This window comes from Delphinapterus leucas, chromosome 8 (genome assembly GCF_059928025.1).
Source record: "Delphinapterus leucas isolate spDelLeu-1000000601 "Yukka" chromosome 8, BTC_Dleu_Yukka2, whole genome shotgun sequence".
Taxonomy (NCBI): Eukaryota; Metazoa; Chordata; class Mammalia; order Artiodactyla; family Monodontidae; genus Delphinapterus; species Delphinapterus leucas.
Window position 1 is genome coordinate 396,315 of NC_143136.1, and position 23,789 is coordinate 420,103.

A 23,789-nucleotide genomic window follows, 5' to 3' on the forward strand; every position below is an offset into this window, starting at 1 on the left:
GACCCAGTGTCCACCTGTGTGTTCTGAAACATGGGGTCTTGATAGAACACGTGGGGTGCAGCCAGGCCAGCAGATCAGGCTGTGACTGCCGTTGAACAGACAGTTTGTCACTCATGGTCCCCAGAGGAGGGGGCACGCCCCACCCTGCATGGCCTCCCGGGGAGCGGCAGGGTCAGCTGGGGGGCAGGGAGAGAAGGGGCTGTGATTTCCATGGGAAGGCCCAGGTGAGGCAGGGCAAGCTGAGGAATTCCAGTGGCCCGGGGTGCAGGGCCGTCCCTGGTTTCTGGTACCTGGTCCTGGGTGATGAGGGCAAGTGGATCGTGGCCCGGAGTGTGGCAGCCCACAGAGGGAGCCTCTGGATCGGTTGGGGTATGTTTGAAAAGGCACCCAGGAGGCAGGAAGCCCAGGCACAGCACTGGGACGTCCAGAAGAAGGCGTGTCGGGGTCGTGTGTGCAGGGTAGACACTAGGGCCCCGAGCTTACAGAAGCTGGAAACCTGGTTATGCAATGAGGTGCTGGAAGGTACCACAGGCTGAAGCAAGAGACATTGAACGTCTCCATCCTGGAGGCTGGACTCCAAGAGCCAGGCGTGGGCAGCGGGGTCCCCTGAGGCCTCACTCCTTGCCCTGTGGATGGCCGCCTTATCCCCGGGTCTTCATGGGGTGCCCCTCTGTGCGTGTCTGTGCCCTGACCTCCTCTTCCTATAAGGACCCCAGCTCTACTGGGTCAGGGCCACCCTAGTGACCTTTTCTAGCCTTAATGACCTCCATCACGTTCTGCAGTCCTGGGGGCTGGGACCACCTAGGACCTGGAGGACACGGCTCAGCGACAGCTCAGGGTGCTCCTGCCACGTGGAGCCATATGAATTGCTAGCCGTCCTCACCCAAGACCACCTGCATGAAACATCCAAAGACCCAGAACGGGATTTGCCATCAGCTGCTACTTCCTCTAACGCAGGAAACGCCCAGAAGGTGGCAGCGCCGCTGGTCTTAGACAGGCCACGAGGGGCTGACAGCCCAGCCCCCAAAAAGGTGTACAGGGTGCCTGGGAAGTGTCTGGGGCCAAGCCAGCTTCCTTGCTGTTAACAACTGGCTTCATGTGCTCTCGCACCAACACAGCATAAAGTGACTGAGGTCCTGTAATTCTCCTTTATCCAGAAAATGAGTAAAAGCTACACCTTGAAGAATCCGGCAAGGGTGTCCTACGATGCTGGAGTGATAAAGATGTTTTGGGAGAAAAAAATCGAGCTTCACACTACACAGCTGCAGAACGAGGACATGAGGATCCGCAGAAGTGCCCTGGACAGGTGAGCGCAGTGCCGGCGACCTGCGGGCACAGAGACACACCTGCACCAGGGCTGCTCAGCCCTCAGGATGCAGGCGTCCACAGACCCCACCACCACCACCCGCTTCCTCTCCCCAGATCAGTGTCACAGGAGAAATGGGTACGAAACACTGAACACCAGCCACGTTAACTCAGATTCAAAATCACATTATTGAATCACTAGTGGGAGAGAGGAACACCCCATCCCTCCCTCCCCCCATCCGACCATCCCTTCCAATCACCCCCTCCCTCCATCACCCCATCCCTCCTTCACCCCCTCCCTCCATCACCCCCTCCCTCCATCACCCCGTCCCACCATCACCCCGTCCCTCCTTCACCCCGTCCCACCATCACCCCGTCCCACCATCACCCCGTCCCTCCTTCACCCCCTCCCTCCATCGCCCCGTCCCTCCATCACCCCGTCCCTCCTTCACCCCCTCCCTCCATCACCTTATCCCTCCTCACCCACTCCCTCCATCACCCCCTCCCTCCATCACCTTATCCCTCCATCACCCCATCCCACCATCACCCCCTCCCTCCATCACCTTATCCCTCCTCACCCCGTCTCTCCATCACCCCGTCCGTTCATCCCCACTCTCCTGAGGGTCTTGTAGGAAGCTGTCGCCCAGTGTTAGTCTGGCTTTGTCTGTTTTCTGACAGTTGTTCCCACTGAGTTCAGGATAAAACAACGTGTCCCTTCTACTCCTTCCCGCACATTTGCTTGACTTGCAGATACAAAGCCACCCCTTTCTTTACTGGGTGGACTCCAGGGGCCTGTGAGTGCTGAGGGCGTCTCCCTGAGCTCAGGTGACCCTGAGCAGACCCAGGAGTGACCGCTCGTGGACAGCTAAGACGGCGTATTGGCACCTAGACAAGGATTCAAACGGCCAGAAACTTCCAAAGCGGGCGCAGCCTTAGCCCCCAGATAGTGTCAGCAGCTACCGCCCTGGAGGCTGGGCTGGAGGAGGTTCTCGGGGGCCGCGGCAGGACCAGGCTTGCACTGACCTTGTGAGCAGCCAGAGGTCTGGTTGGCGCACTGGGCGCCCCCCACCTGTCGTCCAAGGCTTCTGGCCGCTGGGCACAGGCATGGGGGCCATGACATCTCCTGTCCTCACGGTGAAGCCCCCAGAGCTGGTCACTGCACCCACCTGGCCTCCGGGGGCAGGGTTCCTGCACGGAACCGTCACACGAATGGTTCCCCCCCACCCCAGGCTCCCTCCTGGGTCTCCGTGGCCTTGTCCCTGTCTTTCATGTGTCATCAGGCCCTGGGATGTTCTGGGTCTTTGGCCCATGGGGGCAGGCCCCAAGAGTGGGCCACAGGTCAGCACCGGCCCGGTTAGTCACCGAGGTCCTAGACTGCTAGGGGCCGGACTGGGGAAGGGGGTGACATCTTCGCCTCTCTGGAGAGAAGTGGCTGTTATGGAGCCTCGGACCCCCGCCAGCCCACACCTTACTCCTGGCCGGCAGCAGCTCTGGGCCACGTCCCCAGGGCCACCACAGCCTGGTAAAGGGCAGGAGCGTGGCCGAGGCGCGGGGCCCGGCTGTCCCAGCCTCTCCATGGGCTGCTGGGAGGCGCCCTCCTCACCTAGGTCCCTGGGCACTGGGACAGGCGTCTGCGGGGACTCTCGTTACCAGTCTGCCCGCCAGCCCTGGAGGTCAGTCTGGGCCAGGCGCCCCCCAACCTGCCTCCCTCCAAACCAAACCACATGCTCACATGTGGCCCACAGGCAGGTGTGACCCCTTGGCCAGGCCGTTCCTGCCCAGGGCACACCGTGTGTTGTGCTGTGGTCACCGCAGCAGGCCACCTTCCCAGGAAGGGACCGCCCAAGGGGCCGGCGTGAGGGCGCATCCAGGCCTTGGGAGCACAGGTGACTGCAGTGATGGGCGCATCCCCAGGTGCGAGTTCAGGACGCAGCTGGATCCCCGCTTTCCCTTCCGGGAGGAGCCCGAGTGAGACCCTCCGTGGCAGGCGAGGCCTGAAGCGCAGGCACCAGCTGGCAGGGAGGGGGCAGCTTAGCTCGCACGCGGCCAAGGTGCCAACAGACGGACCCAGCTGACCCCAGCCCTCCCTGAGCCCAAACGGTCGCCCGCCCCAGGCTCCGCAGCGAGTGGGCTCGGAAGCTGGAGAGGAGGAACCAGATGATGCTGAGCAGCCAGGAGGCGCCCCTGGGGCCCACCCCGCCCGGCACCCCCGACCAGCCCGCAGCCTGAGGCCCGACCTGCTTCCCCCGACGCTCCCGCCGTGGCCCCCGCGCCAGCAGAACCGCTTTGTGGTTTTGCGTCTCTAGCGTGACACAAGCGCCCAATAAAATCTAAGATAAGTGGATGTTTTGTGCACATTTGTCTTCGCATCTGTAAAATGTACACAGATTAAAAGCGACAGTGATGCTACTAACTTACAACAAGCCACAGAGAAGCCACTGGGCTGCAGGGACTCGTGCAACTTAAACAGTTTCATTCACCTTTGACCAAAAGGTGTCAGGATGATGCCTGATGCGAAGGTGTGTCGAGCATGTGCTTCCCCAAAATTCCTTCCACTCTTTACTCATCACCAGGAACATCTCAGGAAGCTAAGCAGTCTTGTCCTCACAGTCAGAAATTTCACTCGGGTTTGGAGGCACAAACCTCCTAAGTCCACAGAGACCATTCGAGCCGGGATTCGGTGCTTCGGGTTCAGTCGTGTCCCCGCCGAGCCCCCCAGCGGGGGCTGTGACCACCCCCAACAGGCAGGAGGGCCGAGCATGCAGCAGAGGCCGGGCCGCAGCAGGAGGACCTGGTCTGTCTCATCTCCTGATGAGGCCCAGACACCAGCCGGTGCCTGACCCTACTCCACCAGCCTGCCTGTGTGCGCCCAGCAGTGGCCACTGCGGCACCTCGTTGGCGGTGCAAGACTGCCGGTATGGGGCTGGGGTCTAGCTCACGTCATCTCTCCAGATTGAGTAACAGGGAAGGACAAATCTGACTCCATATTGGGTCTGTTTCTTTAAGTTTTGTATCTTATTGCTTTTGCTACAAGTTAATCGCTGAAAGAGTGTTGCCTATAACCTGAAATATACAGGGTAGCCATTCTCAAGGCTCTGACCTTTAAGGGTACAACACTTTTCATTCATATAAAGAGAAAAATTTGCAGGACAGAGAATACCACTTGTCTTGTTGGAGGTTTACAGGAACATCCTGACCTGACCTAGGTGGACAGCTGCAAGAACAAAAGATGCTGACACCAAGAAGTCTGCAACAACCAGCCACGCCCCTCCCCTTTCAGTAGAAAAGAAGGCTGAATTCTGACTTGGGTGAGACAGTTCCCTGGGACATGCATCTACCATCTTCTCGGTCTGCCGGCTTTCCTAATAAAGTCCCTATTCCCTGCCCCAGCACCTGGTCTCTCAAGTTATTGGCCTGTCGTGCAGCCAGCAGTGCAAGCTCGGACTCAGTAACTATTGGGTTTGGATTCTGTTCTGTTCTGACCATCTGGTCCAGTGGGCAAGCAGAGGGGAAGGAGCATGGCTTCACCAGTTTGGGGAGCCTCTCCAGAGACTTAACCAGACAAAAAACGTTGACACCAATGGCCACGTGACACCCTGTGCTGAACACAGATGCCTTGTAGGGCGTTTCCAGAGCTGACCACACAGAGTGGAAAGGCAAGCGAAAGTCCAGCAGGAAAGGCCCAGAACCTGACACAAAGCGTGGATGCTTAGCTCCCCAAATGGCCCAGTGGAGAGAACCTAGCAAAGGTCCCTTACGACACCAACTTGCGAACACATGTTCCTTGGGTCACCTCATGGGCTGTCCGTCATTGCTCGTGACTCAGGACATTCCATTGATAAACATGCTGGGAACGTGGTGATTAATTGCCCTAAAAATAGTTGGAGAACAAAAGTCCGTCACTAAGACTCACAAAGCCCCAGGCAGCTGGAAGGTAATTTCATCTGGTGATGGGCTTAGAGCTCCGTGCTGTCAACACTGATAAACAGAGCCATCATCTTGGACCGTTTGGGGTGGAAGGGCGTGTCGGTGCAGCAGCCCTAGTTGTGAGGCTGTGCACAATCTCTGCCCTCACTGCCTGTCATGCTGTGGTCACTCTGCAGTGACCCAGTGACCTTCCCTTCATGGCAAAAGCCAAAATGGCGTGGAGACAAGGCTCTTCACCAACCGCATCTACTCTCTTTATCGTTGATCTTGGCCTCAGGCGAAGCCAAGCTAGACTCTGAGGTCGGAAGGCATTCGGTGAGGGAGAGGGTGCTGCAGCGAGGGCGAGGGCGGGCGGGCGGGCAGGACCCCAGCCCCAGGGGCCCACGTGAGGGCTCAGGACCGAGCTCTCCTCACACCTGGCTCTTTTGTAATTTTCCACGTGTGCAGAGCATGTTTAGGGGCTGAATTCCAACAGAATATCCACTCCTTCCTCTTCTGGAGGAGAATCTGAGACACAGAGAAGTGGGGATGGGGCCCCAGCCATGCAGCCTGGAGAAGAGAGCGAAGAGAGCCTTTCTCTTCTCTCCACAAGCCTTCGCCCCTTCCCGGCGTCGGGAGTAACTGAGGGAAGGGCCGTGATGGCGGAGGGTGTGGGGTCACCCGGGCTGCCTGATGTGAGGGGCGCCCCTGAGCCCGGGGCACTCCAGCCCTCAGGTTGGGCACAGACACCTGCTCCCAGCGGGTCTGTGCAGGCACCTGCCGCTCTCGGACCTCCACGGGGCACCTGGGGTCCGTCCACTGTGCCCATCAGCTCTTCCCCAGACAGCATTGCCGCTCAGGTCTGACGTCATCCTAGCACAGCAGGATAACTCCCAGTGGCTAGTTGGGTTTTTTCCTGCTGTATCATGGAAGGGTTTCTGAAACTCACACCACGTTTTGCCGAACTCATTAAGGCCGAGCAGAGCCACGCGTTCTGAAGAGTAACCGTGACTCTGAGTCCACGGCTGCCTGTCCTCCAGAACCGAGCTGGGGTCAGGCAGTTAGGTGACGGTCCGGCAGAGCCTCGTAGGGCCGCCCGGGCCCCCGGCTTGCTGTGCTGTTCCTCACCCGTGAGTCCCTTGCTCCGCCTGCATGGGACTCAGTCCCAGTTCTGGCAGGAACCACAGCCCACAGCCCAGAAATTCCTGACACCTGTGGTCAAGCATCTTAATGTTTCTGCCGGGAAAACACAGGGAAGTTTCCTCTCAGTGTAATATGAGAGGGTCTGGCTGACAAGTGAGCTACAAAGAAAGCTTCTACTTTTCAGAGCTATTTGGACCTGGGCACTGCAGACAAGGGACTGAGGGGCTGTCATTGTGGGAAGTGAAGCCGCCCACGCAGGGCTGGCCTCCAAATTGGAGACCCCATGGTTCGAGACCCCATGGGCGGCACCCACGGAGGCTCCCTGGAGGAGGGTCCCCCCTGCAGAGCAGTGATGCTGGGGCTTGCCAAACCAGAACAGGGCTCATTAAACAAGGAAGTTAGTCATCCTTAGCGGTGCCTGGCCGTGTACCGTTTCTCTTTCCTTCAGCACACGTCTTGTAAGAATAAGAGCGTTTCTCAGCCTAGGCAAAATTAAGCTACTTAACAAAAAGGTGTAAAGATTCCTTGACACCAGTTAATGCTGAGTCCTTTTTCGAATGCACCCAGTTACCCCCAAATTCCTGTGACAGCAGGTTTGTGTGAACAAGACTCACATCGAGCAGGTAACTCTACTTCCGGGGGGAGACCAGCATCCTGGGGACTGTCCCCCAACCCCGTCCTGAGGGGCCCCTTCCTCGTAGTGTCATTTGTCTGCTTCTCTATCCTCTTAAAGATGGAAATTCCCTCCAAGGGCTCAAGAGGTTCGAGCTAAACATCAGGGCTGCGTCACCTCCCTCCCAAAGACCGGCACCTGGGCGTCCCGTGCATGAGGCTGAGTCTGAGTCTGCGTCCAGGAGACACGCGCCCCTCGTCTCTCTGACGCCAGGTAAGTCCAGGTCCCCAGCAGACACTCCTGAGGGTGTGACCACAAATCCCCACCTTGTCCAACCAGTCACTTCTAGAAAGCTGACAAGGGGGACTTGCTCATCTGTCACCACTTTTATGTCCACTAGACAGCAACCCTTTTTCAAGTGGGTTCTTCCTTGTGGCGTGGTTTGGTTAGACTGCCCCTCATGAGTGCAGAAAGCAGGATAATGTTTCATTTTCCCTTTGCCACCAATATTCAAAATGAAAAGTTGGCTTAATATCTACCTTGAATCTATTTCTCAGGCTTTCTATTGAGCATCACCATGGATTCATGGATTTACATAGACTGGATGCAGTCAGTCAACTCTGAGCATCATTTTAGATGCTTGAATTGTCACCGATTTGACCAGTGGGAGCTTTTCAAAGGATTTTCCACTCATCTTGAAAGTTCCCTTGCTTTCTGAAACAACAAAAGGTCCTAAGCTTGTGTGTACCGCAGCTGCCCTGGAACAGAAAATGAATAAACAAATTGTGGTACATTCAATAGTAAAATAATAGGAATAAAAAGTAACAAACTGCGGATACGTGCACCGAAGTGGCACGTGTGGTGAAAGGAGATAGGGGTGTGATAAAAACATGCCCATCCTGCAGGTGACATCCCAGAAGGGGCAGAGAGAGTCATGGTGAAAGCGGGACTCCAGTCCCCTCCGGGCAGGGAATCATCTCTGAGCAGCTCAGGGACCGAGTAGGGGTGGAGATGCTCCAGATCTCGTTCGGGTGGAGGTTACATGACACACAATCCTCACGGCGCATAGAGCTGACCCTTGGATGGTGTACTTTATTGCATGTGAATTTCATCCCAGTAGAAAAGGTTTACAGTGAAGGCTCAGGTGCACCCCACCTCTGCTGCTGACCGGTGGCAGGGGGGCACATCCCATCTGAAGGGACGCGTTGCCCCCAGGGAGAGGCCACTCCACCCCCAGGGAGGGCGAGTGCTGGGCCCTGATGGGGGCGGGGGTGCTTATCCTACCCAGGGATCTCGGGTCCCCGGTCTCGTGCGTTGCCCACCAGGATCCACTGTCCCTCTCCTCCCAGTCGGACCCTGACCTGGGCAGGTGCTCCTGGGACCACTGAATGGCCCTTGGGCTCAGGATGGGGAAGGGGAGGGTCCTCCTGGCTTCACACGCGGCCTTTGACTGACGGCGCCTCGTCCAGCCTCGTTCTGTCCCTCTCCAGCCATCTCGCTGTCCGCACACCATCCACCAGCCCTACTGTCCCTCCCTCGCCTGGTCTGCGCCCGCCAGCATTCACTTCCTGGACCCCAGCCCACGGCAAGCACTTGTGGGTTCCCCTGGTCCTGGGATGGAAATGCCACGAGGGGTGGGTCCTCACTGCCAGTCCCAGGGGCCTGGGCTGTGGGATCCCAGGGGCAGACAGGGGCCCCATCAGAGCAGGGTGAAGGCTGCTGCCAGGGGGCCCTGGAAGACGGGAGGTCGGCAGGGCTGTGCAGGGGAGACATGTGGCCGTGGCCGGTCCCTGAGGGGCTCTGAAGACGTGTCCAGGTGAGCAAGGGGCCGGGCCTTACACTCGTGCAGAGGGCGAGGTCCAGGCCAGGGCGGCAGTCGGAGAGGGACGACGGGGGAGGGGCAGCCCTGCACTGGCCCCACCCAGGGAGCAGTGCTTGACGGGGCTGGGCGTGCAGCCCAGTGGTCACTGCGTCCCTCATCACCTGCTGCAGAGAAGGCCGGTGTGAGCAACAGGCTGGAGCCAAGCCAAGGCTACAAATAGACTTTTCCACCTGCGGAGACGGGGACTTTGTGCAGAGTACCGTGCTTCGTGAGCTGCTCACTGTTCAGGGCCATCTGACTCGTGCTGTTGTCGGCAGGACAATGCTGCCCCCGATATCCACGTCCAGATCCCCAGAGCCTGTGCATTATGTGACCTTCATACGAAGCGACTTCTCAGATGTAATTAAGTTAGGGGTCTCGAGATGGGGGATTATCCTGGGTTATCCAGATGGACCAATGTCATCACATGGGTCCTTATAAAAGGGAAGCAGCTCACCATCTCAGAGGGATGTCCGCACCCTGTGTTCATTGCAGTATTATTTACAATAATGGAAATAATCGAAGTGTCTGTAGACAGATGAATGGATATAGAAGATGGGGTATAAATGTATATATACGAGTATTCAGCCATGAGAAGGAAATCCTGCCATTTGTGACCTTGAGGACACTACACTAAGTGAGATAAGCCTGACAGAGAACGACAACTAACATATGATCTCACTTACATGTGGAACAGAGGAAAAACATGGTAGAAACAGAGAGTAGAACGGTGCTTACCAGGCACTGTGGGGAGGGGAAATGAGGAAATATTGGTACAGACTTCTAGTTCTAAGATTAACAGGCTCTGGGATCTAATGCACAGCGTGGTGACTCTAGCTAACAGGACTGTACTGTATCCGTGAAAGTGGCTAAGAGAGTAGATCTTAAATGTTATCACCACAAAAAAACAACAACAAAAAAAACATGGTACCCATGTGAGGTGATGGAGGTGTTAGCTAACCTTATTGTGGAATCATTTTGCAACACATACATGTATCAAATCATCACCTTAAACTTACACAATGTTATATGTCAATTACATCTCAATAAAGCTGGAAAAAAAGGAGGGAGGCAAGAAGGTCAGAATCAGAGAAGATTAGAGGGTCAATGGGAGAGGGACACAGTGGCCTCTGGGATCTGGAAAAGGCAGATTCTCCCTGGAGCCTCCAGAAGGAACCGGCCCTGAGTACACCTTGATTTTAGCTCCATGAGACCCCCTCTGCACTGTACAACGTGAGTCCCACTCCAGGGCTGTAAGAAAATTAATTTGAGCTGTTTTAAGCCAGTAAGTTTGTGGTGATTTGTTACAGAAACTACATCATACAAACTAGTATGCTTCACCTGTACCCCCTCAGGTGGGGAAACTGGCTACATCGCATGGGTGGAGAAGACCAGGAGAGAATTTCAATCGTGTGGTAAGGAGAGACGCCTTGAGGAACAGTGGAGGTGGAATCGCAGGCCTGAGTGTGATGCAGGGCGGGGGATGGTGCCCAGGGACAGGGTGCGTGGAGGGGATCGCCCACCTAGAATGTCGTCTGAGCAGAGGGGTGGAGGGGCCGTCCCCGCAGGTCTGGAAACTGAGGATGTGGGGGCAGGGGGTGGCGCTGGCCTGATTCCGGCTCCTGGTTGCATCTCTCCCTGGAGGTGCATCTGTGGGCCACGCATGGGCGCAGCTCATCCTTCAGGGGTAATCGACTTAGAAACACGTTTCAGAAAATCCATAAACAAAAGCAGTTATTCCTGCGCACAGAGGGGAGAAAATACAATGGGCCATTTTCCCAGCTCTGCACAGAGACCCTCCGGGCGGGTGGCCAAGCCTCCAGCGCACCCGCCCCTCGGATTCAGCCCAACCCCCTTCGCAGCACAAGCTCAGGGGACTCCTGTCCCGAGGACCTACCCGCCCCCCAGCGCCCCCAGAGATCCAACAGAGCCGTTCACCATGAGACCTGAGGACAGGTGACGTGGAAGAGCACGGAAGCTTGAACTTTATCAGGAAGAAGTGACAACACAGGGCTTGGGGCTCCGAAAGCCAGGCGTGAGGGTGTCTGTGAAAAGCCATAGCGCACCTCCCTGCTTGCATTGCAGGCCCCAGAACAGAGACCTGCCCTCCCCGCCAGGATCCTTCTTGGGTTAATCCCGATTCAGGTGAGAGGACCCGACTTCTAGTTCACGCGCTGGAAGGGGTGCTACCTGGGAAGGACCTCGAGGGAGCCGCTGAGCGTAGAAGCTCCCGCCCAGGACAGCCCCATCTGTGGATGAGAAGGCAGAGCACGGAGTGGCCGGGCCAGGGGACAGTGGCCCTAGGTCAAGACCGCCGGTGGTCACCAGGTGGACGGCCACCTGGGAAGCCTTGACTCCTCTTATCTCCCCGCGTGTGGGTTTATCGCCCTCTCCGAGGGTCTAGCCACCCAACACCAGCCCATGCGATTAACCCCCGACCGCAGCCCTGCATGAACGCCCCGAGTGTCCCCCGCTGCAGCCCTGATCGTCTCGAATCCTTTGAAGCCCAGGTGCATGATTTCCTGCCCAGCACCCAGGCTGGGCAGCTCATGGCTGCAGCTTTGAAAGACACGCTCAGAACGATGCCTAAGAAAGTGGGGCATCGCCAGAGAGGCCCCCATGAAAGGCGCTGAGCTGGCCCAGGAGCCCAGAGGAGCCGTGACCTCACTGAGACCAGCACCAGCGTCCCGGACTGCAGACACTCCTGGGAGCCGCAGTACAGGGCACGAACAAGAACCGCCACGCCCTGGAGCAAGGGCCACAAGGGGACGAAAATGGAATTAAAATGGACCCGACAAGCAGCAGACCAGCCTCCTCACCAGTCAGGGCAAAACTCAAGCTCCGAAGGAAGGAAGTGGATTCTCGGCCCCAAACCTGGCCACCATCAGCAGCGTCAGGACCCCAGGACGGGTCGCCAAGGAAACAGGGATATGTCAGTATTTTGACTGTTAAAGACTACACCCCAAATCCCATTTTGTCTTATCTAGAGAGAACTGCTGGATACTGCTGGATAACGCAGAAGAGAAACTTGAAAAAAACTGCAGACGTCCCAGGAAGCAGTTCTTAACCTTCTGTCTCTGGGAGCTAGAATTTTTTGTTTACTTTCATAATGAAAATGGACCGAGTACTTCAAATCACAAATACACAAATACTAATGGTATTAGTATTAACACTACAAATAGCAATGATATGAGTGGTTCAAATCACAAATACTAAGTATGCAGTTCTTGCGAGGCCCCCGGAGCAGCAGCTCCTCCCAGAAGAAAGCCCACACCCCGTGTCTAGAGTCACATTTCCTGGGAAAGGAAGCAACATGGCCCTCTGTCCCACGCACTCCCCTCAAGGCCACGCGGGGGTCAGGGCACACTCACCAGCCCCTTTCTGACTAGAGCTGTATAACTTTCTAGAAGGGAATGCCAGACTGCCCTAGCGGGTGAGAACATCTGGACTACAAAACAGATGTGTTTCCTAATTGACAATGAAAATTAATCAATAGTCAATCCAAGAAAGAAATAGAAAATTTTACTGTAGCCAACCTCAGGATTATAACTGCAGAGTCTCTCAGAGCGCTCTGGGGAGTGCTCTGCCCATCAGAAATCAAAGCCCATTTACATGAGGTCTTGAGACGGTTATGCATCAAATGACGTATTATTGACAGTTTACGTGATCCAGACCTGCACGTACAGAGTGAGTAGTGGGGCACAGGTCCTTGTGGGCCCTCACAGGATTAGGAAGGAAGGTTCCCTCCTAAGGAGGTCTGGTTGACGCAGACGCACAGCACACACTAAAGTGGAGGGAAGAGGCCCAAACGGGCAAGGAAACGTTTTTAAAATTTTTCTCATCTTGCCGTAAAATATGAATTTTATTTCATCATAATGAGAGTCAACAGTCTGCCGTCTAATCTTTCAACTAAGAGAACAAGTGATGAAAAGATGGGGCAGCTCGCACCCGGTGCAGCCCAGCCGACCCCATCCTCGGGAGGGGCACCAGCTAGTCAGGTTTGGCCAGATCAAGCCCCCTGCCCTGCGTGTGGTCCCCTGAACCTGCTCTGGAAACAGGTTGAGGAGAGGAGGGGTTTGTGTCCCCGACCGTGACCCTATGGCCTCTCCCTAGAGGGCAAGAAATCAGGAAATCGTTCACACTTTAAGTACCCCATCTTTGCTTGAACTAATAGCAATTACATTTGAAACGTGTCTGCCTTTAGTCCTCCTGGCCCAGCGTGGTCACTCAGGCTGCACAGGGGCTGGGGCGCCGGCTGCCCTGGATTTGAGCCCCAGGCTCGCCCTTGGCGTTTTATCCAGTGTCCGCAAGCCTGAACTTCCCTTGACCGCGCACTCACATAGCCCGCACGCCTGAATGGGGTGGGGGGGGGGGCCATGGGGGGCGCACAGGTCAAGTGTGGGTATTGCTCTCGCTTTCATCGTATTCCTGAATCTTAATTCTGAATGAATTATTAAGTAATTAAATGAGTTTTAATTATTTATGAAACCGTGTGCTAATGATGCTGACGATGGGTGGAGTTTGCTGGGTTTTAAGGAACCTTCTGATTAAACAGTAAACAGTTAAAACAGCGGCAGAGCCTTCCCGCCTCCTCCATCGCAGGGCTGCGCTTCCCGCCAGCGGCCACTCGGGGGCGCCGCAGGACAACGCGGGCGGCCGGGCGGGAGCTGGAGGAGGGGCCGGAGCTGGGGGCGGGGGCCTGGGGCGGCAGGAGACCGAGAGGCTGGGGAAGGGTGGGAGGGATGGGGCTGGGCTGGGAGTTGGGGAGGAGACTGGGAGTGCCTACTGAGGACCCCCCGGACCCGGAGGCGCTGCACCACCCCCCTTATGCCATCCGTGATGCCTCCCTCTCCCCACTCCCTATTTGGAGGACCCTAGCGCTCGCCACATTTTCTGCTTCCGGCTGGTGTGGACCTTACTGAAGTCCCCGTGTGCTCACACCTAAGGGGACACCGCTCTTCGCAGTTTCCTAGGGCGAGGGGTGCTGAAGACCCAGAGGGGCCATACGGGAACCCGACCCTCCCTCTCCCTGCACGTGCGCGGGCCGGCGGGCGACGGGAGGGACAGAGATGAGGTCAAGGTGTGTGGCCAGCAGGGCCCGGGGAGGCACAGACTGTTACCGTGAGTCCAACAGGCCCAGGACCGCCCGCCGCACAGCGCTGGCCGGGGATGTTGGGGGAGGGGCAGGTTACCGTCTGCCCCGGATGGCCCAGCTGACCACCAGGAGGTCCCAGAAGCCAGGAGCTGGTGCAGAGCCCACCCACACGGGAGGGAGGGGGTTGGGTGGTGGTGCTGGGGGCAGATTCCCCAAACCTACCCCAGGACCGGGGGTGACTCCGCCCTCTGAGCCGGTGTGGTCAGACTCCTGGACTGAACACCTGTTACGCACCCACAGGAAGAGTGGCCAGCACTGAAATTCTCAGCTGTCACAGCATCCAGTTTAATCCACCCAGGCAAGCTTTGCATCTGGGAAATAATTTTAGTTTATCTACAAGTTGGAAACCATGGAGGTGACGCTGCAGTTCGGCCAAGGCTGGGGAGGGAGAGACCTGCGCCAGCAGAGGTCACACTGGAACCAGGAACAGAGGTGACGCCTCTATGGACAGCACAGCCTCCACGCAGCCATTTCCGGGCAAAGCCAGAGAGCCAGAGGCTGGGGGCCCCTGACACGTGGGGGCAGAGGGAGTCCACCCAGTGTCCATGCTGAGCCCAGCGCAGGAACTGCCATCAGAACCCCCTTTCAGTCAGAACCCCCGATTCGGCAAAAGTGCTTTATGCACACTTAGCATATTATCAGTTAGAGAGGGGCAGGACTGAACCTCTGGGAAAACAGACCTCAGAACTCGGAGCGCTCTCAGAGCCATGGGGGTTGGGCCTCTCAATGTAGAGCCAGCGGTTCGGCCCTGGGCTCTGTGAATGGTTAATGAGCCCAGGGATTCCAGTTATTAGAGTAATGATTTTCTGTTTTGGCGAGGGGGGAGGGGGGCGGGGTGTTTTTGGTCTTGGTTTTGTTCTTTTGCCTGCGTTGGATCTTTGTCGCTGTGTGCAGGTTTCTCTAGTTGCGGCGAGCGGGGGCTACTCTTCGTTGCGGTGCGCGGGCTTCTCATTGCAGTGGCTTCTCTTTGTTGCGGAGCACAGGCTCTAGTGTGCAGGCTTTAGTAGTTGCAGCACGTGGGCTCAGTAGTTGTGGCTCGCGGGCTCTGGAGCACAGACTCAATAGTTGTGGCGCACGGACTTAGTTGCTCTGCGGCATGTGAGATCTTCCCAGACCAGGGCTTGAACCCGTGTCCCCTGCATTGGCAGGCGGATTCTTAACCACTGTGCCACCGGGGAAGTCCCTAGAGTAATGTTCTACCTCTAGTGCCAGGTTGGCTAGCCATGGAGGACTTTAATTTGGGCATGAAATGGCCATGGTCTTACCAAGGAGGTGATCCAGAACTGTAGGTTGACAACCTAATCTGTGGCTTCCTCTGCTGTATCTTCAGGAAACACCATATCTCCTGGGGCTGGATTGAGATAGGCAGCCCAAAGCAGTGTACAGGAAGGACCTAATTCTTGGAAAACAGGTAGACAAGATTATGGGTAAGAAGACAATGCTGAAATCTAGTCTAAAAGCCAAGGCAGGGTTGAAAGTGGAAAGTGAACAATGAAGGCCGAAGTCAGGACAGGGGAGAACAGACAGAAGGAGGAAGCGACTGAAAAATAACTTTGTGCAAAAGCTGAAGAAATAAAAGCCCCCTCCGCTCAAGAGTTCAAGGAGGAAGTTGCCTCCATGTGGTGCCGAGTATGTGACATGGGGCTTAGAGGCAGCTCCCTAAAGGAATTGTGCAGGGCCGAAGAGGACAGCTAGGCGGGGGGGGGGGGGGGGGGGGGGAAGCCTACCTGAAGCTAAAAGAAAACAGAATCAGAAAAGGTGGCCCCGGGAAGGGAGCTCAGAGTCAGATGGTAATTGCAAGCAGAGGCCGATGGGATCCTGTGTTGTTTCGGATATGCGTGTTCTCCCCCGTCTCTGTCTCTCCTCTGCCCTTTGCAGTGAACTGGAAACAATAACGCTGTCTCCTCTTACTCATTCTCAGCGCTTTGCACTCAAATTTCACCCCCCGCACTCCACTCATCATTGTGAAGGTGGTTTCCTAACTGAAGTGACTTCCTAACTGAAAAATCCTATAGATTGACTTATTTTAATCCTCATTTTGCTACTTTTATTTCCATCAAGCCTCTTCTCAAAAGTCTCCTAATCAAAAGCCTTCTCTCGGCCTTTCCTGACTCCCCCAAACACAACAGTGCTTACGTCATAATAAAAAACAGGGCTTCCCTGGGGCGCAGCGGTTGAGAGGCCGCCTGCCGATGCGGGGTACGCGGGCTCGTGCCCCGGTCCGGGAGGATCCCACGTGCGGCGGAGCGGCTGGGCCCGTGAGCCATGGCCGCTGAGCCTGCGCGTCCGGAGCCTGTGCTCTGCAACGGGAGAGGTCACAGCAGTGAGAGGCCCGCGTACCGCAAAAAAAAATAAAAATAAAAGTAAATTAGAACCCCAACCACCACAGACACCACCCAGCTAGGTCGTCACACCACAGTGTAGACGGGAAAACCAAGGTGGGAGGCTCAGTCCTGCTCTCAGGTGAGGGTTTCACCCAGTGTAGACAGACCACTGAAGGTGGGAGGGTGGGTCCTGCACTAAGGGTGAGAGTCTCACCCAGTGTAGACACACCACTGAGGGTGGAGGGTGGATCCTGCCCAAATAGTGAGGGTCTCACCCAGTGCAGACACACCACTGAGGGTGGAGGGTGGATCCTGCCCAAATAGTGAGGGTCTCACCCAGTGCAGACACACCACTGAGGGTGGAGGGTGGGTCTTGCACTAAGGGTGAGGTTAGCACATAGGCCACCTGGTGACCTGGCCTCGTGCTGTCTGGTGAGGCTCTGCTCAGGCTGGCTGAGGTGTACAGGCTCACGTCCCGTGCAGGTTTGGCCTTCCATGTAGGGTGGAAACTTCCGTGGCTCTGGTGTCGTGTGGGGTCTCTGTGAGCAGGCCTGGGGCTGGCACATGCCACCCTGGTGCTGATGTAAAGCCCCCTCCTCCCCTGCCACCTCAGGCAGACCTGTCTGTGCGGGAGCCCCGCCCCGCCTTCCCCACTCACCCTGACGTCAGGCCTGAGGGCAGACTCTCCAGTGCCACTGGATTCCGTCCACTCACCCCTCCCCACAGGGCAGGCCTTCCCAAATTCTCATCCAGCCAGGGGATGCAAGTCTCAGACCTCGGGCTCTGCAGACAAACCCCCCACCAGGGTCCTGGGGCCAGCTCTGCATGGGGGGCTACAGGGCGGCCTGACCCAGCTGCCCGCTGTCACGCCCCCAGCTGCCTGGGACCCACATGGCCCAACACCCCTGCCCCTTAGAACTGGACCTACGGCCTTTAAGATGGAAATCCAAGGTGTGCATACAAGTGACAGAACAGTTTTCTGACCTACAGCACAGATGGAGTTTCTTAAACCAAAACAGCGCTGTGGATGTAAATGCTCCAGGGGAACCGTGAACAGAATCCGGTAAAGCGCTGGCTGGCCTCCTGCCCCTCCCATGGGGAAGCTACCTCCTCAGCTACTGGGACCCTGGTGTTGGGGGGGGCGGGGGGGAGGAAGAGGCTTGCCAACCACACCTCAAGGGGCTTTCATCTTCGCAGAGCGGGTGGTGTAGGACCTCCTCCCCCCACCGCCCACCCCGCCCTGACAGCCTGTGCTGAACAGATCCGAGCGTCCCGTCCAGGGATCCAGGAGCCATCGAGGGAAGGAGACCCTGCAGGGACTGGGACCCAGGAGTCGGCCCATGTGCCCACCTCGCCCTCCCACCTCACACCTTCAGCTCAGCCTGAGTGCCGTGTGGCTGCTGCTTCTTAACTTTTATTTTATTGGAGTGTAACACACGTACAGAAAAGCGCCTGGAACACACTCGGTCATCTCGGGGGACGATCACGGCGTGAGCTTCCACGACACCACAACTCACGGCAGGAGACAGAACACGGAAGCAGGGGGCGGCCAAGGCGGCCGGGGGCTTGCTGGGGGGACAGGGAGGTCACTTGGCTCGCTGGCTACCCGGGCGGCCCTGCTGGGGGGTGAAGCGGGGACCGACGAGAGGCGCCACACTTCACACCCGCGGGGAGTGGCCAGGGCTGAACTTGTACAGGTACATTACCCAGAGGATGCAGACGGTCATGGAGACCCAGATCCAGACTTCTTCGTAGGGGTCGAAGCAGAAGCCTACGGCCCAGCAGAAGTCCTCCTCCCAGTAGCACCCAGGGCCGGACTTGCCCACCCTGGGCCCCGGCTGCCTCTGCTTCTTGGAAAAGCCAGGGGTGGCAAGGCCATTGCTTTCAGGGCCACTGTCATCGCTGCTAGAGCCCTTGCTCTGAATGATACTGAGGACGGAGAAGGGGATAGTGACGGAGCCCTCGCTGATGGGGACAGGGCCACTGGCATTGGTCCCTGGAAGGGGCTCACGGCCAGTGGTGGCAGGGCCGCTGCCGCCATCCTCCTTCCCTTTGCCTTCGGTGATGCCAGCAGAGGACGCCCCGCCTTCGCCCTTGTTGGCGAAGATGAAAGGGAAGGTGAGGGAGCCGTAGATGAGGTCAAAGGGGTCCTCGCCTTCAAGGACCACATTGGTCAAGGAAGAGGGGAAGGTGACGGAGCCCTCCCCGTTGTGCCTGAGGCTGATGATGTAGGCCACTGGCCGCGGGCTGTTTCCATCAGTGACTTCAGTGACGGCACCGCTGCTGCCGAACGCGGGGCCCCAGCCATCGTCTGCATCTCATCTCCATCAGGGTCGGAGACGCAGCCGTGGCCTTTGTAGATGAAGCCTGTCATGTCCTTGGTGCCGCTGAGGACGAGGCCTTTGCCATGGAACACGGGGACTTTGATGTTCACTGGGAAGCGTTTGCCTTTGGACGTGGCCTTGGAGCTGGTGGGCAGGTAGGGGGAGCCCCTGCCAACGGTGAGCGGCCCGGTGGGGTCGGCCACGGGCCCCTTGTCCTCGTGCACAAGGGAGAAGGGGACAGTGACGATCTCCTCATCCTCTCGCCGAAGAAGTCCCTGCCCTCGGAGAGGGGGTTCTTGATGAAGTCAGCCACGGAGAGGGGGACCGTGGTGGAGTTGGGGTGTAGCCCCTGGAGCAGTCCACCACAAGCCTGCAGCCAAGCGTGCGCAGCTGTTGGCTGGCGGTGGGGGCGTCCACGTTGCTGCCGCCATACAGGGTGAACCTGCCCTTGCTGGTGCTGGGGCTCTTGACCTCGGGCCCCCAGGCGGGGTCCGGGGGCTTCTGGAAGAAGCAGACCCCCAGGTCGCAGGCGTCGCAGTGCTCGCCGAAGCAGATCTCGGGGCACTGGTCGGAGCCTGGGCCCTCCCCGTAGCACTTCTGCGCGATGAACTGCACCAGCTTGTTGAGGAAGAGCCACACACTGAGCAGGCTGACGTGGCAGGCGGCCCCGCCCACGGGCACAGCCGGCACTGCTGGGCCCAGATGCGCACCTTCACCAGCCCCTGCCGGGCATCCTCGTCCCACTACAGGTGGAAGAGGATGTGCACATGGGCCGAGGACCAGCCCCACTGGCAGCAGCCACACTGGAGCCTGGGGAGGAGAGAGGGGGTGAGCGGGGACGGGGTTGCCCTCCCCCGGGCCCAGCGGAATTCATGACCCCAGCCCATGTGTGCACATCCCTCGCTGCACCCACACCTGAAAAGCCAAAGCCAACGCCTTTCATCCATTTGGCACCAAGGCGCTCTCAGCGGCAAAGCCACGCCTGCCACGTGCAGGGCCAGCTCTGCGCTTGCTGCTGCTGGTCTGTCGCCTGCTGACCTGGGTCTCAACTGCTCGAGGAGACGCCACCAGGACAGTGAGAAAAGGAAAAGCTTCTGTGATGCCCAGTGCGGGGGCGGGGGGCTGCAGAAAGGACCTGGGGAGCCCACCCCACGGGAGAGAGGCAAGGGGGAGGCTGGGGGGGCAGAGGAGCATGAGGAGAGCGGTGAGGGTGCCGCTCCGGAGGCTGAAGGCCCTGTGTCCTTCTGTTTCCGGACTGTGAGGTCACAGGTGAGTGACCCTCTGGCCCTCACCGGAACTTCCCCTGATGGTGGGCTTGTCCCCACTGCGCCCCCGCATGCAGCCTCCAGCGCTCGTGGCCAGGGAGCACCTAGACGCGGATGGTGCCCTGGGGACTGAACTTCCTCCTTTATCTGTTAACTAATGAGCGCATCATGGCTGCACGTGGCCAGTGGCTGCACATGGAGAGGTGGGTCTGCCCTAGTGACCATCCCACCAGCTAGCATTTCTGTCCGTGAAAACAGAAAACCAAGGTGTGCTCAGGGTCCTCATCCCACCTGTGTAGAGCGGCTCCTCTGTGGGGCCGTGGGAACAGTACCGGGTTGGAAGGGGCCCCTCAGATGCACTGAAGGCTGTTACTTCCTAACACCTGGGAAAGCCAGCATCCCAGCGCACACCTGACTCCAGGGGTTTCGGACGCTGGGGAACTGGGGCGTGACTGGTCTGCGAGGCCCCCTCTCCCCCCGGCCCCCTCCCAGCTGGCCCCTGGGGGACCAGGCTGCCTGGCTGGGCAGGGCCCCTGCAGGTCTGGCCCGTCCTGGCTGCTCTGACGGCAGCTGGCATCACGAGGAAGAGCGAGGCTCACGTGGTGACCCGTGGTCCCAGGGGCTCGCGACGCAGCCCCCACTCGGCCACAGCCCAGGCCGGGGACATCCTCCTTCCTCTGGGGCCCGTATCCCCTTCTTCCATCCCCTCAGGCCTCCCTGCAGTGCAGGGCCGAGCGGTGACCGGGTGCCTGCCCACACCCTGCTCCCGCTGTCAGCGCTGCCACGGAAACGAGGAGATGCTGCAGTGAACAAGCAAAGCCCTCCACGCAGGGGCAGCATCACCACGCCAGCTGCCCCTTGGCAGGGCCCCAACTGGCCTGGCAGTGCCAACACTGCCAGGCAGGGCCTCAGCTGGCCTGTGCTGAAAGGCAATGAACAGACTGCTCCCCAACACCCCCATTTCCCGGAAGGGAGGAGCAACATCTGGCCCACCCACCCACCTGTTGGGTGCCAAGGCCAGGCAGACACACGGCCCCCCCGCCGCCTTCCTCACTGGCCAGGCCACACCCAGCCTAGCCAGTGGTTAAGTAGCCTCGGCCCCTCCCTCCCAGGACCCCACAGGAGACCCCCCCCGCCTCAGCCGCACCTCGAGAGTCCCCGCAGCCGGTGCTGGAAACCGCTGCTGTCCAGGTGCCCTGAGGCCAGATTCTCCTCAGGGACCAGCTCCCAGGTGTCCTGGGGCTTCCTCTTGGCCATCAGCTGGGCCAAGGTGGTGGCCCACACATCCACGCCGTCCATGCTGGCGCTGGGCTCCCCATTGCGGTCTGAGGGCTGCGCTGGCTGCGGTTCCTAGCGAGCACCCACCCGCCTCGGCACCGACCAATTGCCGCCTTGACAACCGTCTCGTCTCCATAGCAACCGGATTTGTCTCAGAGAAATGAGAAATAGGCCTTTTTTTCTGACCCTTTTGCGTATTTTTTATTACGCAAGCAGTGGATTTTCATTTTAGGAAAAATCAGAAACATAAAAAGGACAAACTACAATACGATAAAAATCGCCCATAGTCATCATTGTGGTGCTGACATCCACGTATTTTCGGGGCCTATGCACATATACATTTCCATAATTATTTTTCACAAATAGGAAATCTTACTGAACATATTACCCTAAGGCCTGCTTCTTTTACCCACAGCGTAGCATGGACGGTGATGCCCATTCTTCTAAATATCTGATATTTTCCAGTCTGTGGCTGGGGCATGATCTACCTGCCCGGCCTCTGTCCTTGACCACGGTGCTAAGTCTTTGCCATTACAAACAAAGCTTGAGGAACTTTACTGAACGTGTATCGTTGCAAATTTTCCCATGACTTTTCTTTTTCTTTCTTTCTTTTTTTTTTTTTTTTGGTGTTTGTTTGTTTGCTTGTTTGTTCAGCTGCGCCACGCACGCAGCTTACGGGGTCTTAGTTCCCCGAGCACGGATGGAACCCGCGTCCCCTGCAGTGGAAGCGTGGAGTCCCAACCACTGGAGCGCCAGGGAAGTCCCTCCCAAGTCTTCTCCTTTCTTCATACTTTTTATTGGCTAGAAATGTACATTTACGTAAAAATGCCTTAAAGGTAATGCACAGCTTCACAAATTACTCTAAAGTCTTCGCTCAGGACCTGAAGGAGTCGGCCCCCAAAGCTGTCTGCGTGCCCCGTACCCGCCGCCAGCACTCGCCTCCCGGCAGAGGCACCGGCGCTGGGAGCTCTGGCCGCTCCACACGAGATGCAGCCTGTTTGGGGCTTTGCGCCTCCCCTGAGAGGAAGCTCCGCCCCGCATGTGCGCATGCGTCTGGCTCCTGTGCTGTCTGTGGGCCAGCTTCGCCCCCCGCGTGCCCAGTACTTGGTGAAGGTGCGAGGGCGACATGGCTCGAGGAAAGAGCCAGCCGAGGCTCGAGGGTTGAGCAGAGCCGGGAGGGGCCTGAGCCCGGGGCGGTGGGGGGAGGGCTCAAGCGAGCTCTTAGGGGAGGCGGCACCCAGCGCCCTGTCCACTGGGCAGCGTGGCTCCGCCGAGGAGCTGGCCGGCCCAGTGCCACGGAAGCGGGTTTCTCCGTGGGCCCAAGGCTGTGAAACGGCGGCTCATGTTGACGAGAGGAAAAGCTCTGACCAAGTGAAACAGGGACATGGACTGTCGGGATGTGCTCAGCAGCCAGCAAGTCCCCCAGCGCCGCGGCTGGCGGGAAAGGATGCTCCCCCCAGGCCGTTCGGCAGCTCCCAGGCCAGAGCGGGCCTCATCCGGAGCACCCCTCCCGGAATGAGGGTCGTGGACCCTGCCCCTGGGCCTCTGGGCAAGCGGCAGTGCCCACAGCAGCGAGCTGCCTGCTCTGTGTCCCCTGCCGAGGGCTACGGCACCTGCCGGGCAGCCGGCTCCAAGTTCAAGAATCGCTGCATCCACCCCTGCTGGGAGCGGGCCTTGCGGGCCTTTCCTGCAGCCTGTTCGCGCCCAGAGCCACCTAGAAATTCCAAGGCACAGACTTAGCATAGCCTTCGCCCCCAGTGAATGCTCTGCCCACGGCCTGTTCACCTCCCTGTGGGCCTCCTCCCTATATCCACCTGTCTCGGGACTCTGCCTCTGTACCCTGCATGCTGAGCAGTTTCTTCTCATTTTTCTCCCAGTTCCTTGATTCTCTCCTCGTCTGTGTCCAGACTACAGCTGATCCTGTCAAGTGACTTGTTCCTTTCTCAAACTTCCTTTTGGCTCTCTTTCAACTGGATGACATCTTTCTTCCTTGCAGCTAAGTGTGACAATGAGATAGAACAGGAAATTATTGGAATGTGCTTTGGGGAAGGTTCTGTAATATGGGACCAGGTAACCAGGGAAAGTCCAACTTTTCCCATTCCACTTTCACCTTCTCTGTTCATCAGTGCAGAGGTGATGGCTGGCACTCCTGCAGCCACCTTAGACCACGAGGTGACCTTGCAGATGGAAACCACATGCTGAGACCCTGAATCCTTGAGGGCAGTTGGAGTCACAATACCACTTCAGGGTCGCCTACCTCTGGATTTCTTCTTCAAGAGAGAAATAAACTTCTAGCAGCCATTTTCTGGGAGTTTTTTGGTTATCACCCAGCCAATCATAGCAATTCTAAGGTCCTGAATTTTGCTGGTCAGTCCGGGGCCATTGTGTGTATGTGGGCACACATGCTGTCCTGTCACATGCCCGTGCAGGGGGATGAGGGGATGGCTGTAGCCCTGGCCCAAGGAGCCCCCACCAAGCTCTCCCTCTCTGGTAGCCCCTCCAGTCACAGTGGCCCTGGCTGTGCCTGCACCGTGCTGGGTGTGGGCACCCTCACTCTGCCCAGACCGGACCACAGCCCTGTACACCAGGCCACCCTGCAGGCCTCTCCGCTCCGA

The 23,789-nt window shown here is 57.9% G+C and overlaps 2 protein-coding genes across 2 annotated transcripts; one reads left to right on the forward strand and one right to left on the reverse strand.

The window, feature by feature from the left end:
• Positions 1-1,087: 1,087 nt before the first annotated feature.
• Positions 1,088-3,534, forward strand: FAM240C (family with sequence similarity 240 member C). The gene is made up of 2 exons (XM_089916068.1): positions 1,088-1,306; positions 3,420-3,534. Exons 1-2 carry the CDS (start codon positions 1,161-1,163, stop codon positions 3,532-3,534), a joined length of 261 nt encoding a protein of 86 aa, XP_089772194.1. The 5' UTR covers positions 1,088-1,160.
• Positions 3,535-17,568: 14,034 nt separating this feature from the next.
• On the reverse strand, positions 17,569-19,518 carry RTP5 (receptor transporter protein 5 (putative)). The gene is given in 5 exon segments (XM_022568251.2): positions 17,569-18,622; positions 18,625-18,894; positions 18,897-18,973; positions 18,976-19,305; positions 19,308-19,518. Coding segments are annotated over 5 exon segments (1,545 nt in total). The 3' UTR covers positions 17,569-17,965.
• Positions 19,519-23,789: the final 4,271 nt, after the last annotated feature.

Bases quoted from the DNA above. Each gene is read 5' to 3' on its own strand.
- FAM240C (XM_089916068.1), top strand. From the start codon at position 1,161: ATGAGTAAAAGCTACACCTTGAAGAATCCGGCAAGGGTGTCCTACGAT. The intron at 1,307-3,419 runs GTGAGCGCAGTG...CGCCCGCCCCAG, and splicing joins CGCAGAAGTGCCCTGGACAG to GCTCCGCAGCGAGTGGGCTC.